The sequence below is a fragment of the Talpa occidentalis genome, unplaced genomic scaffold (genome assembly GCF_014898055.3).
Source record: "Talpa occidentalis isolate TD23 unplaced genomic scaffold, MPIMG_talOcc4v2.1 talOcc4.7, whole genome shotgun sequence".
In the NCBI taxonomy this organism is placed as follows: domain Eukaryota; kingdom Metazoa; phylum Chordata; class Mammalia; order Eulipotyphla; family Talpidae; genus Talpa; species Talpa occidentalis.
In genome coordinates, this window is record NW_023605083.1 from 5,422,913 (window position 1) to 5,438,279 (window position 15,367).

The following is a 15,367-nucleotide window of genomic DNA, read 5'->3' on the forward strand; positions in this document are numbered from 1 at the left end:
GCCATTGTTTTTAAGGAGGTTGTCCTCATTCACCCAACCCTGCCCTACTTGGTGGTGACACCCTCTCCTCCCCCATCTCCCCCCACCTCCTTGGCCTCCCCTCTCTACCCCCCCCTCCCCTGGTCTTTGGCCCACGGTCACTGGTTCTGATGAGATTCAAATTCAGCCCCCTCCCTGGAGGTTGCTTTCTCCTCCTGCTCCATCCCCCCGGAAATGCTGACCCAGCCCTTCAGCCCGATGCACAGAGGCTCTTCTGTCCTGGCTCTGCCCCTGGGTGGGGTATTTGTCTCTGGGTTGGTCCTAACAGTTGTTCCAAGCTGGTAACCTGGCAGGGGCCATCCACCAGCCACTTCCTCATGGGCCTGGTGACCGGGCCCCCTGGAGACCGCAGCTCCCAGGAGGTGAGTGGGGGCAGGAGCCTTTTCCCAGCCCTGGGAAGTGGGGGGGGGGGGCACTTCTGTTTTTCCGTCCTCTGGCTCCTCTGTGAGGTCCTCTCTGGCCTGCGGAGATCCTGCTTCCTCCGGAGGAGGACAGAGGCCAAGGTGAGCCAGGGAAGGAGGGGTGGGGAGGTCTCTACAGCCTGGGGATATCTCAAGGGCCCTCTCCTCTCAGAGGGGCCTTGTCCAGGCCCGGAACTCACTCAGACCTTGCTAGCCAGGTGGGGAAAGACATCAGGTCTTCAGGGTACTGGTGGTCACCTGTGCCCAGTGTCTTCTGGGTCAGCCTGACGATTGTGGCCTCTGTCCTTGTCCTGATTCCAGACCCACTGTTTACAGAACAGCCGCTGTCTTCAGACCTTGCCCACTGGGCGCTCCCTGCCCTCTCTTCTCCAGAGACCCCTTTCTCAGCTTCTTTTTCCCCAGAGGGAGAGGCTGACTCCCAGGAAACACCCATGGCCAATTGTGGGCACGCCAGGCCTTGGATTCGGTCTCTAAGCTGGGAGCTAGAGCAGTGGGTGAGGTCTTGGAGTGTTCCTTCCAGGACTCCATGGGAGGGAAAATTCCTATGGTACCAAGATGGCTGGGGTCACACCCAGGATACCCATACTAGGCAGGGGGCACTACAGTGAGGCCACTCCCCCTAGGCCATGGGGGAGGGCGGGATGAGGGGAAGCCCAGCTCTGGGCAGAGGGCAGGATTGACCACAGCCCCCCATCCAGGAAGGCCCTGGTGAGGGAGTGGGGCAGCCTGGGGGGCTTCTGGCAGAAAGACTTGTGGTCGTTCAGCAGACAGGCGTGGGCATCCCAGCTGCAGCACCTGTGTGCTTTCTGAGCCTCCCTTTCTTCCTCGGGAAAGCGGGGGCACCACTTGTACCCACCTCACAAGCTATTTTAAGGTTTGGGTGAGGTATGTTTGCAAAGTGCTTAGCACTGAGAAAGACGTGGTTGTTCTTGGGGCCCAGGAAAGGGAAATCAGACCTAAAGCGGAGACTCCTGGGATAAACCTGTGTCCAGAAACGTGGCAGACCGGAGTAGGGGCCTCCAGGTCCGAGTTTGGTCCAGGAGCTGGGCAGCCACACCCTCTGGTATCCAGAGTAGGGGCACTGAGCTGGAGCTGGAAGGAGGGCTGGGGACAAGATGCCCCCCTCCTGGTACAGCCTCTAACCTGCCCAGTGACCTCAGGCAAGGGGTTCCCTTTCTCTGAGGCCCAGGCAGAGTTTATCAGGGCCCCTGCTGGGTGTTTTTCCTCCTGTGGCAGCCCAGGAGGGGCCTGGGGTGGGAAAGGTGCTGAGGGGCAGGAAGCACATGGATGTTGTGGTGGTGATGGGCTGGGGGGGCGGGTGGGTAGGAAACCCTGAGTCCACTAGTGTCCTCCCCTGGCCCCGCTGCCTCAGGGATCTTGTCTTTAGAGCCTGGAGACTTGACCTCAGGGCCCCCCTGAGTTTTGTTTTAATTAAAAACAACATTGTGTTAACTTACCAGATTAGTCCAAAGCAAAACAACCTGGAAGTTTATTAAGCAACAGGGAAGGGTGCGCCTTCTCGGGGCAGCCTCCCCACCCCAGGGCAAGTGGTTGGCCCAGTGGATTCCAGACACCTGGGGGTGTGCTGACAAGCCCATAGGCAGAGTTAGATTAAAGAAAGGAAATAAAAAAAGGAAAAAGGGGTCATATAATATATGCAGTTCACTTTTTATAAATTAAATGTTTTCAATATACAATAACCCCCACCTCCCCCCTTATCCTTGGGGTATCTGTTCTGAGGCACATGGTGGATACCCGAAATGACGGTGCTGAAATCTGGATATATTTTCTTCCCTCTATACATACCTCATTATGCTAAAGCTTAATTTATAAATTAGGTGCAGGAGAGATGAACAGCAATGATTAGTAATAAAAAAGAGTAGTTGTAACCATATAATGTAATAAAGGCATGTTGCCTTTATTATTACTTTATTATTACTTTATTACTTTATTATTACTTTATCATTACTTTATTATTACTTGGGTAATTGAAACTACAGAAAACGAAACTGAAGATTAAAAATCTTTAACCATTTTCTGAAATATGGAAATACAGGTAAGCCAAAAAAAGGAAAAGAAACAGCTTATCGCTCATCAGTCCAGAAATAGCCACTGTTGACACTTTCGTCAGCAGTTTGGACAAAAGATGTCTCTTTATACTCATGTGACTTATCTTTCCTCCTGTCCCCTACTTCTGAAATACTGGGGTACACACAAGTGGCCATGCATTGTACTTGTAAGTTATAAAACATAATTAACGAACTTCTTTGTTTTGTTTTGCTTTTTTATAATGAACTTCTTAATCCCACGTCCAAGTTAAAAACCAGCTCATTCCAAGGACTGGGTGCCTCTCCCACATCCCTGCTGCCCCCCACAAGGACAACTGTTTCTGGGCTTTTGCTTTTAAGACGTTCATCACTGTGACAGACAAAAGCTGTGCCCTGTGCCTGGCTGACAGGTGCCCTCTGGCCCGTGCTTAAGCAACTTCTCCCGTTAAGTAACATTTGACTCCTTGACTGAGTTTGTGTCTCTGAGATTCATTCTTGAGCTTGCAGCTCATTCATTTCACCCCTGCTATATAATATTCCATGCCGGGGCTACATCCTCATGTTAAAAACAAAATCCTGTTAAAAACAAACCAACCAACCCTGTTCTTGTGCAGGTGATACATGGGCTGCTTCCGGTTGTGTCACTTCAAGAACTGTGGCTTTGAACTTTGTGTACATTTGCAAGAATTTCTCCAGAGTGTTTCACCCCGGGAGTGGAATGCCAATTTTTACAATTTCTTTTTCCAAAGTGAACACTAAGACACAGTTCTTCAAGTTGCTCGCCTCGCTTAAGTATCCGGACGTCTTTTCCTGGGACATCTTGAGCCGCAGCATCCACTCAGCAAGGGCTGTGCCTTTGGGTTTTAAACCAGGCCCTATGGATGGCTGTTACTTTTCACTATCTCATTAAATTATATCATGACTAGCCCGATAATTAGAAGAAGTAACATAACGTTTTCAATGGCCACCACCCTCTGCGAGGTGGTTCTAGCGCAGGGAAGGGCAAGGAAGGGAAGGGAAGGGAATGTGCGAAGGCCACGCAGCTAGTAGTAAATGGCTGAAGTGGACTTGACTCCAAGGGTGAACCCGAGTTCACCGCGGTGGCTGCTCGTGCAAGGGTGCAAGGTTCTGGGGGCCTTGCTGAAAGGAGCCCAGGGAGAAACTCAACAAGTTCCGGAGCGTACTGTGCCCTGGGCCTCAGTTTCCCCATCCGGACCGTGGCGACAATAAAGCCAGACAAGAATGGGGCCTCATTAGAGGCCTCCGGACGCAGGGGCTATTTTCCCAGGCGGCCCAGAGGCGAACGCGATGCCCTCGCGCGCCCCGGGCCAGGGGGCCCCTCGGCCGCCCCCTCCCCGGCCCCGCCCCGGGGCGGAGCCACCGCGGCCCCGGCCCCGCCCGCCTCCCAGGCCCGGCGGCGGCGCTAGGACCCGGCGGGCGCGGGCTGCGGCGGGGCCTGGGCGGCCGGAGCATCGCGGACCCGGCTCTCGGCACCGGCGCCATGTGAGGGGGCCCGGGGCCGCGGGGGGCCGGGCGCTCCCCGGGGGAGGTGAGCTGCGCCTCGTGGGAGCGGGGGAGGCTCGGTCTGCTCGGGGGTGAGGGGTCGGGGGTCGCCGGGGAGAGGAATTGATGCGGGGGGGCCCCGGGGCCCCCCTAGACCCGCTCTCTTTTGGCAGCCGCGCAGGGAACCCCCGGCCCTCGCCCCAAGGACGGCCTCGGGGTCCGCAGGGCCTCCTGCCCTGACCGCCCCGTCCCTGCCGCTGTCCAGCCTCCCTGCGCACCCCAGGTGAGGCCGGGCTCGGACCCCGAGCGCGGGGGTGGGTCGGGAGGGGCAGCCCGAGCCGGGCGCCGAGGGTGAGGCGCCCCCCCCGCCCGCCCCCGTGGACCCCTGGGCTCAACACCCCGTCTCTGAATTAGGGTCCCCCTCCCCCTTCTCCGCGGAGCCCTCCTCCCACGCCGCTCGTGGGGGCTTCACTCCTGTGGGGGGACCCCCTGGGCTGGGAGAGGCAAAGCCCCAAACTGAGGGCAGGGTGTGCCCCCCCTCCGCCCACGCACGAAGTCTCCCCGATCGGAGCTGCAGCCCCCCAGCCTGAGTGGCTCCCCGCAGGCCTGCTCCCCGGAGTCGGTGTCGGTGCCGGTGTCGGTGCCGGTGCCGGCCGGGCCCGGCGCTCTGGCCTCTGCTTATCTCAGCCGCGGGGGAGGGTGCGTGGGCTCCTGGAGGGAGATCCGGGGGGCTCAGTCCCGGGGCGCACCCTGTCAACAGGCCTGTGAACGGGCCCGCTGCGGGCTCCGGGCAGCCCTGCCCGTGCGCTCGGCGCCCGGGGACCTCAGTCTCCTCGCCTGTGAAATGGGGGATCGACCCCCCAGGCGCCGCACCGCTTCCCGCACAGCTGCCCGCACACCCCGGGCGCGGCGGGGCTGGGGCGGACGAGGGCGCAGGCTGCACTGGCAGGTCGTGGTGAGCGGCCGGGAACGTGAGTGACCACAGCCCCGGCCGCTGCCGGCCGCGGGCACCCCGAGCCCCGCGCTGCCCCGGCCCCGCGGCCTGAGTCCGTTCAGGAGGCCGAGCCGCGCCCTCTCCCCACCCGCAGATGAGGACCCTGAGGCGCGCGGCGGTCGCATGGCGTGCTCGAGGCCCCTCAGCCAGTAAGTGGACCCGGGATGACGCTGCGAGGCTGCGCTGCCCGCGGCCGGCCCAGAGCTGGACCCCGACGGGCTGACCCGGACGGCGGGCCCGGCCGGGGCCCTGCTCAGGCGCAGGCGGGAGGTGGGTCGAGCCCGGGGCGGGTGAGCTCCGGTGTCTGGAGCAAGGAAAGGGCAGGGGGGTGGGGGCATGTGCACCCCGGAGGTTCGGGGTGCCAGAGGCCCCAGGGCTGATGGGGCGACTCTGGGCTTCTGGGCTTTTCTGTCTTTTGCCCGGACTGCGGGGCCAGGACGGGCGGCGCGCCCTGCTGGGGAGCCTGTGTCCAGATCTTTCACGGGGGACTGAGCCCGTGAGAGGCCCGGGACCTCTCGGAGTAGTTGAGAGGGCTGCATCTGGGTGGAAACCTGAAGCCGGGCTGGAAAGGGGGGGCTCCGCGGATGGGGGTTGGGCTTGGGGGTGGGCGGAGCCAGGACCTGGCCAATCAGGAGCGGGGCCCCTCCTTTGGCCCGAGGTTTTTCGGGCTATTCCTGGTGTCTGGGGAGGAGGGAACCGCAGCTAGGTCAGGGGGCGGAGATCCCGGCTGGAGCTCAGAGGCCCCTCGAGGAGGGAGCAGAGCTGGGAGTCCCCCAGGGCCTGCTTTCGGCTTCTGCAACTCCCCGGTGCCCTCTGGCCGGGAAGCTGCTGGAGGAGGCAGGACCCAAGTACTTGCTCCTTTTGACAGGTGGGGAAACTGAGTCTGGAGCGGCTCCCCTGGCGAGGATGGAGGGGTGTTGTCGTTGGGAGTGAGGAACAGAGCCTGCCTTGTCCCTTCGCAGGGAAGCCACTGCCCCCGGGGCAGGAGGGCGGGACTGCCCGAGGCTCCGTGGAACCCAGAGCCCCCTCGCCAGTGTGGGGCTGTGGTTGCAGCCACTGGTGGATGAGTCTGTCTTCACCCACAAGATCTTAATTGGCTAATTAATGGAGTCATTCGGGGTCCTTGCATCCTTCTCACCTCTCGCCTCCGCTGTGGGCGAGGATGGTGCCTCTGAGAGCGCTCAGCTGGCAGGGAGGGGACACGCAGGTTGGCCTGCCCAGGCTTAGAGGACGAGCGGCGGTGACCAGGGCACGGGCAGGCAGGGTGCTCCAGAGAGACGGCTGGTTTCTGTAGCCCGGGGCGGAGCTGTGCACAGAGTGAAGACCCACAGGGAATGTCTTTATTCCTCCATGTGGGCCTCATGCAGGACTTAGGGTAGGAGAGTGGATAGGGGACCCCATCAGGGCCCCCAGCAAGGAAGCCACTTGCCTAGGAGAGCCAGGGTGTGGGGAGAGCAAATTACTGCCCTTTCTGGGCCTCAGGGTCCCCTGCAAAATCAATATGGCCCTCAGCCTTACAGTAAAGGTGGGCAGATGAGCTCTGTGTGTGTGTGTGTGTGTGTGTGTGTGTGTGTGTAGGGTGTAGCCTTTGAGCAGCTGGACGCTGGGGTGAGTCCCCAGGCCATAACCCTTTCTGTGGTTTGCAGGTGTGAGCCCACATCACTGTCCCCTGGGCCACCTGCGGGACACTGGCCCCTGCCCCTCAGCAGACGCCGGAGAGAGATGAGTAGCAACAAAGTAAGTGCCCTGCATTCTTGTCCCCTCTTACTTCCGTCTGTGAAAGAGGCTCCTGCAGACTTGCTCAGACCCCGGCTACCATGAGCCTGTCCCCGCCAAGTGGTGGCCGATGCATGGAGGCCCTGCTTTGAGCCCTCTCTGGCCCCCGATGGGTGTGCCTTGGGCAAGCCCCTGCCTCTCTCCGGGCCCAGGTCCACGTCTGGTCTCTTGGGTTTGACCGGTCGAGAAGGAGAGGGGTGGTGGGGACGGTGAGAGTGAAGTCCGTGCAGGCGTGAGGGTGGCGTGGGGAGGTGGGGGTGAGTGGAAGGCTGGGGGAGGGGGAATGGCCAGAGCAATAGATGCCAGAACGTTTTGATCAGGATCGCCGTCCTCGGTGCACTCATTTCCTGAGCACCTGGTGTGCCTGGCCCTGCACACCCCTTCCCTCGAGCCCACGATCCCTTGTAGATCATGATGGACGGGTGGCATGTTCTGGGGGTTCAGTCTGGGTGCAAGCTGAGAGAGGAACCTTACAGTGATTTGAACAGGGAAAGGTAAATTTAAAGAAGTAACTGTGGGGCCTCCCTGGTGGCGCAAGGGGTTAAGACGCAACCTATGACGCTATCTACAGCCACTGCAGCACGAGTTCCCTCCCCGGCCAGGGAGCTACCCACATGGCGCAGCAGACCTCTCCTGACTCGCCTGCTGCTCCCCTCTGCCTATTCTGTTCCCCACTCTGTCTCTGGTGAATCCTCTCACCACCTCCCCATACCTCTGGCCTGTTCCCCAGTTCTTGAATGCATAAATAAATATTAAAAAAAAATAAAGAAGTAACTGTAACTGGGCATGGGAGTAACGAGGGGCTGGAACTCTAAGGAATACAGGAATAGGAGGCAGAAGGCGCAGCCAGCACCCTGGACTGATGTCCAGGCCTGGCTGGAGAGGGCACAGCTGCGACCCCTGGGGGGCCGAGAGCCCAGCTCGCATGTGCTGGTAGTTGTTCTCAGCCCACCCTCCTGGCTGCAGGGAAGGCCGTCATGGGAAATGGCTGCAGGGAGGCGCTCCAGGCTCTGATAGAAAACTGCCCCAGACAACCGAAAGCTGTGGTCTCAGGGCAGTCTAGATGGTTGTGTGACCATGAGCGGGACTCCGGGGAAGCTGTGGTCACAGCCGACATCTGGAGTCAGAGCACTGTGTTCCCAAACTGCAGAGGTGGGTGCTGGAGGAAGCGGTGGTGGGCGGCTGGTTGCCCGAGGCTGCTGGAGAACCCCGCCCTGCTTCACGAGCCGGGCAGCCAGCTCCTTTCCTCCTGCAGTGTCTCTCCAGCGCCCTCTCCTCTATTGACACAGCTTAATATGCAGGCAATGGGGAAGACAAAACCTTTGAAAGGCTCAGATCTGTTTCCACAGAGCAGGCCAAAAGGGTGAGCTTGGAGCTGAGACGCAACACTTCGTAACTGGCACAGGGCTGCTGTTCACAAAGAACCAGGACCCCCCAGATCACACCTAACTTTGCAGACCCTGCAAGAAGACTTTGCAGTCTTCTTGGGGAAGGCTGGGGCCCTCTTTGTTTGAATGTCCCACCTGTCTCCAGGCAGGCTTCCAGCTGCAGCAGGAGGGTCCTGCTGACTCCACAGCGGCCCGTGCAATCCAGGAAGCGCTCCCCAAGAGCCTTCCGGGAGCTGGGATACATATATAGAGTGGGGAGCAAGACTGACCCAGTCCCAACCCCCAGAGCTCATGGTCTTAGGGATGGCGTGGTGGTGGGGCTTGGAACGAGTGTGCTCAGAGGGCTGCAGGAGGGCTTCCTGGGGAGGTAGTGCCTGGCTGGTCTGGAATGCAGGGAAGGAGTTGGCCAGGCATGGCAGGTGGCCAGGACGGGAGCCGCCGAGGCTGCCGGGTGGCTGGCGCTCACCACCTCTCCCCTCTCCAGGAGCAGCGGTCAGCAGTGTTCGTGATCCTCTTTGCCCTCATCACCATCCTCATCCTCTACAGCTCCAACAGTGCCAACGAGGTCTTCCATTATGGCTCCCTGCGAGGCCGCACCCGCCGGCCCGTCAACCTCAAGAAGTGGCGCATCTCCGATGGCTACATCCCTATTCTTGGCAACAAGGTAGGCGGCCATTTTGGGGGGCTCCCTGGGACCTGCGTGGCAGCTGATCCCCCGCCGCTGCCCAGCATCACGGCCCCTGCCTCCTCCTCCCCACCTCTGCTTTCCCCACTCCCATCCTTCCTAAAGGCGAGGATGGACCCAGGAGGCCAGAGCTTGGCTTCCAGAGCCTTCAGCCCCTAGTTTGCTGTGTGACCCGGGACAAGTCTCCTGTCCCTCTCTGCGCCTCAGTTCTCTCCAAGGTCCCACCCTTCGTGTGACTCTCCTGCCAGGTCCTGAGTCAGAATCCCTTTGGAGGGGTGTCTCTGGTTTTCACTGACCTCTGTCTCTGCTGGGGACCCCACAGCGGGTTTGGGAGCAGGACCATGGGGGCACCCGACGACATAAAACAGACAGTCGCAGCTGCCCTTTGTCAAGGGCCTGCTGTGTGCCGGGCACCGCGATCACCAGTCATCCTTGCACCTCCCTTGTGAGCGCCGCACTGTTACTATCATCTACCAAAGAGGTGAGGAAACCGAGGCTCAGAGAGGGGAAGACACTTGTCCAAGGTCACACAGGAGGGAGGAACCTCAGCCCCTTCTGAGTACAGCTTGTTGAGAGGCCAAAAGTCATTCCTGGGGGCTTCTATTTGCTTGGTAGCCTTGAAACTCAGGTGGTATTTCCGGGATTCATCCTGCTGTCCTCCAAGCCCTAATCATTTTCCCTGAGGTCAGGGAGAAAATTAGGGACCTTGATCATGGACCTCACCTTCCAGGAGGAAGAAGTCTCCCTGAGGGTGCCACCTCTCCTCCCTCACGACCCCCCATTTTCTCAGGGTCTTCACATACGCAGTGTGGAGGGCCCAGGGCTCTCGACAGACCCTCACAGGGACAGTGCTCATTAGCAGGTGTTCAGAGACAGAGACACACCTAGTTTAGGGTACTTTCTGTACCCTAAAGGTCCCTGAAAGAAAAATTAAAAAGGAGCCCAGGAGAATGTGGAAGGGCTTGAGTGAGTGATGTGGAAGGACTGAAGCAGAGCTTGGTTTGTAGCTCTTTCCAGCCTGACCGGGAGGCCAGAAAACTGGAGCTCAGGAAAGCTGGAAAAGCCTTCGGTGGAGGTGCACGGGACGTGTTGCTGGATCTTGGAGTCAGGGTTGAGGGAAGCCACCAGAGCTTAGTCTTGAGGGCTGAGTGAGAGAATTCCATGGCAGAAAATGGCCCCAGAAACAGGGGTTCCAACTGGGTCATTTCACCAGTGGGGAAACAGTGACCCGGAAGGGCCTGCACCTCCTTTCCTTCTTGACAAGCTGTGTCTTGTTTATGGGTGATGTGGACATGCCTCAGGGCACCGGGGAGGATGTGCTCTTGGGGGAGCTGGGCTGAGGCTGGGGCCTCATAGCCCATAGACCTGGCTTCGGTCCTGGCCCGCGTTCCTCCCCATGTGACTCAAGGGTCCCCCCTCATGGCGGTCCTGTTCTGTCTTGTTAACTCTGCCCCGACCAAGGGAGTGACCTTCTTTTGCTTCTCAGCAAACCACGGTCGTTCCCATGTCAGAGCCTCTAGTCCTGCCAGTCCTCGGGCCTTTAATACCTTTCGCTGTGTGGTTCCTTCTCAGCTCAGAGAGGCCTCCAGGACCACCTTCCTAGAGTAGCTAGACCCTCTTCCCCTCTTTTGTTTTCTTCCCTGCACGTTACTTATTATTACCTGGCATGATTTTATCTTGCTCAGCGCCTGTCTCACTGACTGTGAACTTCTCGAAGACAGGAGTCTGGTCTCCTTTGCTCATTGCTCTGTCCCCAGTACCTGGCCACTCGCCAGCTTGCTGTCACTCTCTGTCATGTGTCATGTGATTATTCCTTATTGACACGTGTTGAATGTTGAACAGCCAGGCTTCAGCTGCCTGTCGTTACAGTGGGCGTAATATCACCGGTCTCCTGAGGCCTGAGGGCACAGGCTGGGGCCTGCACTGAGTGGTCCTGACAGTGTTGACTTTCCGTGCCCCAGACGCTGCCCTCCCGGTGCCGCCAGTGTGTGATTGTCACCAGCTCCAGCCACCTACTGGGCACCAAGCTGGGCCCCGAGATCGAGCGGGCGGAGTGCACCATCCGCATGAACGACGCGCCCACCACGGGCTACTCTGCCGACGTGGGCAACAAGACCACTTTTCGCGTGGTGGCCCATTCCAGCGTGTTCCGTGTGCTGCGGAGGCCCCAGGAGTTCGTCAACCGGACCCCCGAAACCGTGTTCATCTTCTGGGGTCCCCCTAACAAGATGCAGAAGCCCCAGGGCAGCCTCGTGCGCTTCATCCAGCGGGCAGGCCTGGTGTTCCCCAACATGGAGGCCTACGCCGTCTCTCCCGGCCGCATGCGCCAGTTTGACGACCTCTTCCGGGGTGAGACAGGCAAGGACAGGTACCAGCCTCCTGCCTGCCCCCCTTTGTCCAGCCCTGTGCTCCTCCTTGGCCTGGGGCCTCTTCCACGCACTGCTGAGGATGTGACCATTTCTAGTCACCCTCTGCTCAGGTCTCCTAGGGGAGTTCTCTTCACATCCAGCTCCTAGCATGAGTCATTGCCAGTGTGCTCTGCATGGTCCTGTCTCCCCAGGAGGGCTTCCTCCCAGCATGCTTTGTGCTGAGGGAACAGGGCCTCCCAGCTTGCTCTGCTCTGAGGTTGCACAGTCACTCCTAGAATCTGTAAGGAGACCTCCCATTGCGTTCCTTGTGGGAAGTGTTGGCTACTCCCAGCATGTCTCGCTTTAAGCACACAGTTGCTCCCAGCATGCTCTGTTCTAAGGCTATTCATTTCCAGCATGTCCTGCTCTTGATTAATCTCCCTAAAAAAGCTAGGCCAGTGATGTCCAGTACAAATATAATAAAAGCCACATATGTAATTTAAATTTTTATAGGAGCCACATTAAAAGAGAAAAAACTGAAATGAATTTAATTTTGTAATTTTATTTACATAATATGACCAATTTAGATCTTGTACATATTTTGTTAGGCTTATACTTAAATATTTAAACTACTTTGCTACTATTTAGATCGTATTCAAAATGGTTTTTGGCTCCTAGTTTTTCATTGCTTGTATATAGAAATATTGAGTTTTGTATGTTATAGCTTATATCTCGTAACCTTGCACAACTTATTAGTTCTAGGAGATTTTTGTAGATTCTTTGGGATTTTCTATGTGGATGATCACTTTGTAAGTACATGCAACAAAGGAGTTTTATTTCTTCCTTCCAGTCTTGTATGCCTATTATTTATCTCACCATCTTGCACTGGCTAGGATGTTCCGTGCAATGTTGGAAGCGGTGAGAGCAAACATCCTCTTCTCAGCCCCAGGCTTAGGGGGATGCATTCAGTCTTCCACAATTAATTATAGTGTAAGCAGAAGGTTTTGCAGCTGGCTTTCACCAGTTGAGGAAGTTCCTTCTGCCACTAGTTTCTAAGAGATTTTTTTGTTTTTGTTTTTGTTTTTTTTTTAATTCTAGCTTAATAAAAATTTACAAAAATTCCTGGGATGGTATCACCTCTCAACCTTGATAGAATTTTTACCATGACTGGGTATTGAATTTGATTGTTTTCTGCATAAATTGATAACATGGTTTTTCTTCAGACTATTAATATGGTGGGTTTATATTGATTGATTTTTGAAAACTGAGTCAGCTTTGCATTTCTGGAATAAACTCCACTTGGTTGTCATATATTATTCTTCTTGTTGGTACTGTTTAACTGGCTTTGGTAAAAGGGTAGTGCAGGCCTCAGAAAATGAATTGGAAAATATTTCTTCTTATTTTCTGGGAGTGTGTAGAACTGGTATTAATTCTTAAAATGTTTGATAGAATTTGCCAGTGAAACTCTAAGGCTTGAGATTCTTTTTCAGAAGATTTTGTTTTTATTTATTTATTTATTTACTTTAAAAGATTTATTTATTTATGCGTACAAGAGCTGGGGTGCAAGCCAGAGGTGGGGGAGGGTGAGAGGATTCACTGGAGACAGAGTGGGGAACAGAATAGGCAGATTGGCTGAAATACACTGCTGAGGGGAGCAGTGGGGAGACAGGAGAGGTCTGCTGCGCCATGTGGGTAGCTCCCCGGCCGACCAGGGATCGAGCTCCTGCTGCAGAAGCTGCGGATAGTTTCATAGTGCGGTGCTTAACCCCCTGTACCACCAGGGAGGCCCCCCTTTTGGGAAGATTTTAAACTATGAATTAACTTCCTTTAATAATTACAGGATATTCAGGTTATCTATTTTATCTTGGGTACATTTTGGTAGCTTGTCATTTTCAACGAATTGACCCATTTTACCTAAGTTGTCAAATTCACGTGTGTAGTTTTTTTTTTTTTTTTAATTATCCTTCTGGTGTCTACAGGTCTCTTTTTTATTTATTTTTTATTTTATTTATTTTTTTTTTTTGTGGGACTCTCGCTGGCAGCCGTGGAACCAACCAGCGCTGCAGAGGCTGCGGGCAGCCTCGCAGCCCAGAGCTCAACTGCTGCGCCACCAGGGGAGGCCCTCTTTTTTACTCTTGATATTTCTAATTTGTGTCTTTTCGCTCTTCTTTATCAGTCTTGGGAGAAGTTTATTTTCTTTTAAACTTTTCAAAAAAACACCTTCATTCAAATACTTGCAAAAAATTTGTAAGTCAACATGTACTCGATATCAAAAATCATCACGACCCAGCCCACATTCTTTTTTCACACTAAGAAATCCCATGTGTCTTCACACTGTGTCTCAACCCCGGGTCAGGGCTCATGTGCCCACAGGTGGCTTGTGGCTGCAGTTGTGGGCCACACAGCTCTAGGCTCTTGTCTGTTTATCCCGCCATCCTTTCAGCACGCTGTGTGGCCAAGGTCATTCTCAGCCTGGGAATTCACAGCCCAAGTGTGCTGGTTCTCCCAGGAGTTTATTCCCAGCATGCCCTGTACCCTCTGTTTCCCTCCAGGGTGCTCTCTCCACACCTGGTGCATCTGCCCAGACAAGCCCTGTGCTAGCCTGTGGCACGGCCCCAGGGGGGCTGCACTAAGGGTAGCAAATTGTTGGTGTGCCCCCTGGCTGGAGGGGCGAGGAGCTCTGAGAGACCCCCCCTGTGAGTTGACCCTCCCTCCCTGCCTGTCCCGGCCCTCATCATGACCCCTCTCTGCCTCCAGGGAGAAGTCCCACTCGTGGCTGAGCACAGGCTGGTTCACCATGGTGATTGCGGTGGAGTTGTGTGACCACGTGCACGTCTACGGCATGGTCCCTCCTGACTACTGCAGGTGAGCCCCCGCAAAATCCGTCATTGGCCTCAGGATGAAGCTGGGGGCCTGGAGGCTTGGCCAAGAGGATGCCTTCATGGGCCTCCCTTTCATGGTGTTCAGACAGCTCCGCAGAGAGCTGGGCCCCTGGGAGCTATGCCAGGGCCCCACCTCCGGTGCAGACTCCAGAGTCTGGATATTAATAAGAACTATCACTATGGCATGAAAAGCTGAGTGGTGGCAGCTGTTTTCCGCTAGTGCTGCCCGGGTAACCAAGCATGACCGCAATGACCTCATTTATTCCTCATGGTGACCCTAAGGGGTAGGGACATTATTCTTCCCCCTTCATAGAGGAGAAAACCTGAGGACGTTTCCACAAATAGTAGGGGGTGGGGCAGGCTCCAGAGCCCACAGCCCGACCCTCCCTGCGCTGCGGTCCTCCTGGAGAAAGGAAAAGGCTGGGCTGCGCTAAAAAAGAAAAAAACGTCATGGTCTACACCTGTTCCACCCTACCCATTTCACAGATGGGACCCATCCCAGGGAGGGGCAGGGAGCCCTCCCGGCCGATGGCCGGCAGCAGGCCAGGGCTGGAGCGGGCAGGGCGTGCCGGGCCCGCGCTCACTGGCCCGTGTGCTCTGCCCAGCCAGCGGCCCCGCCTGCAGCGCATGCCCTACCACTACTATGAGCCCAAGGGGCCCGACGAGTGTGTCACCTACATCCAGAACGAGCACAGCCGCAAGGGCAACCACCACCGTTTCATCACCGAGAAGAGGGTCTTCTCATCCTGGGCCCAGCTCTACGGCATCACCTTCTCCCACCCGTCCTGGACCTAGGCCGCCCTCGAGGGACCGGGGAGCGGTGTCCGCCCCGTCCTGGACGCGCCCTCCTGGCCAGTCGAGGCTGGCCGAAGTGTGCCCTGGCCAGTCAGGGCTGACGGGGGGTCCTCCGGCCAGTCAGGGCCTTGCGGGGTGATGCCTCCAGCCAGTCGGCGCATGGGGGTATTTTGTGGCCAATCAGGGTCTCGGGCTTCTGCGCGGTTCGTCAGGGGTGTCGAGGTGTTTCTCGCGCAGTCAGGGTCAGAGCGCGTCAATCAGGGTATTTCCGAGCGGTCGGAGGCTGAGGCCTGCCCCTTCCCAGCAGCCTCGGTCAGCGCCCCAGGACGGCCGGCGCCCTCTCTTCTGGCGGGGTCGCTGGGTCCTGCCCCACGGAGGTGGGCCTTGATGCCCCCCTCGCCTTCCAGAGCCGGAAGAGCCGTCTGAGGCCGGCGGGATGGGGGGCGCCCAGAGGTGGGGGGCCCAGAAGTGGGGGGCCAGCGTCCGG

The 15,367-nt window shown here is 57.0% G+C and overlaps 1 protein-coding gene across 13 annotated transcripts; it reads left to right on the forward strand.

Moving 5' to 3' along the window:
- The first annotated feature begins 3,954 nt into the window (after positions 1-3,954).
- ST6GALNAC6 (ST6 N-acetylgalactosaminide alpha-2,6-sialyltransferase 6) lies at positions 3,955-15,325 on the forward strand. Of its 13 annotated transcripts, none has more exons than XM_054688732.1 (8): positions 4,043-4,058; positions 5,101-5,155; positions 6,653-6,743; positions 8,655-8,834; positions 9,178-9,336; positions 10,817-11,223; positions 13,961-14,068; positions 14,691-14,929. In XM_054688732.1, exons 2-8 carry the CDS (start codon positions 5,130-5,132, stop codon positions 14,878-14,880), a joined length of 1,161 nt encoding a protein of 386 aa, XP_054544707.1. In that variant the 5' UTR covers positions 4,043-4,058; positions 5,101-5,129; the 3' UTR covers positions 14,881-14,929. The 13 variants fall into 13 exon arrangements, with proteins under 13 accessions (XP_054544702.1, XP_037348055.1, XP_054544707.1 ...); XM_054688726.1 differs by lacking the exon at positions 4,043-4,058 and adding an exon at positions 4,200-4,295; XM_054688727.1 differs by lacking the exon at positions 9,178-9,336 and having other exon boundaries at positions 3,955-4,058; positions 14,691-14,960.
- Positions 15,326-15,367: the final 42 nt, after the last annotated feature.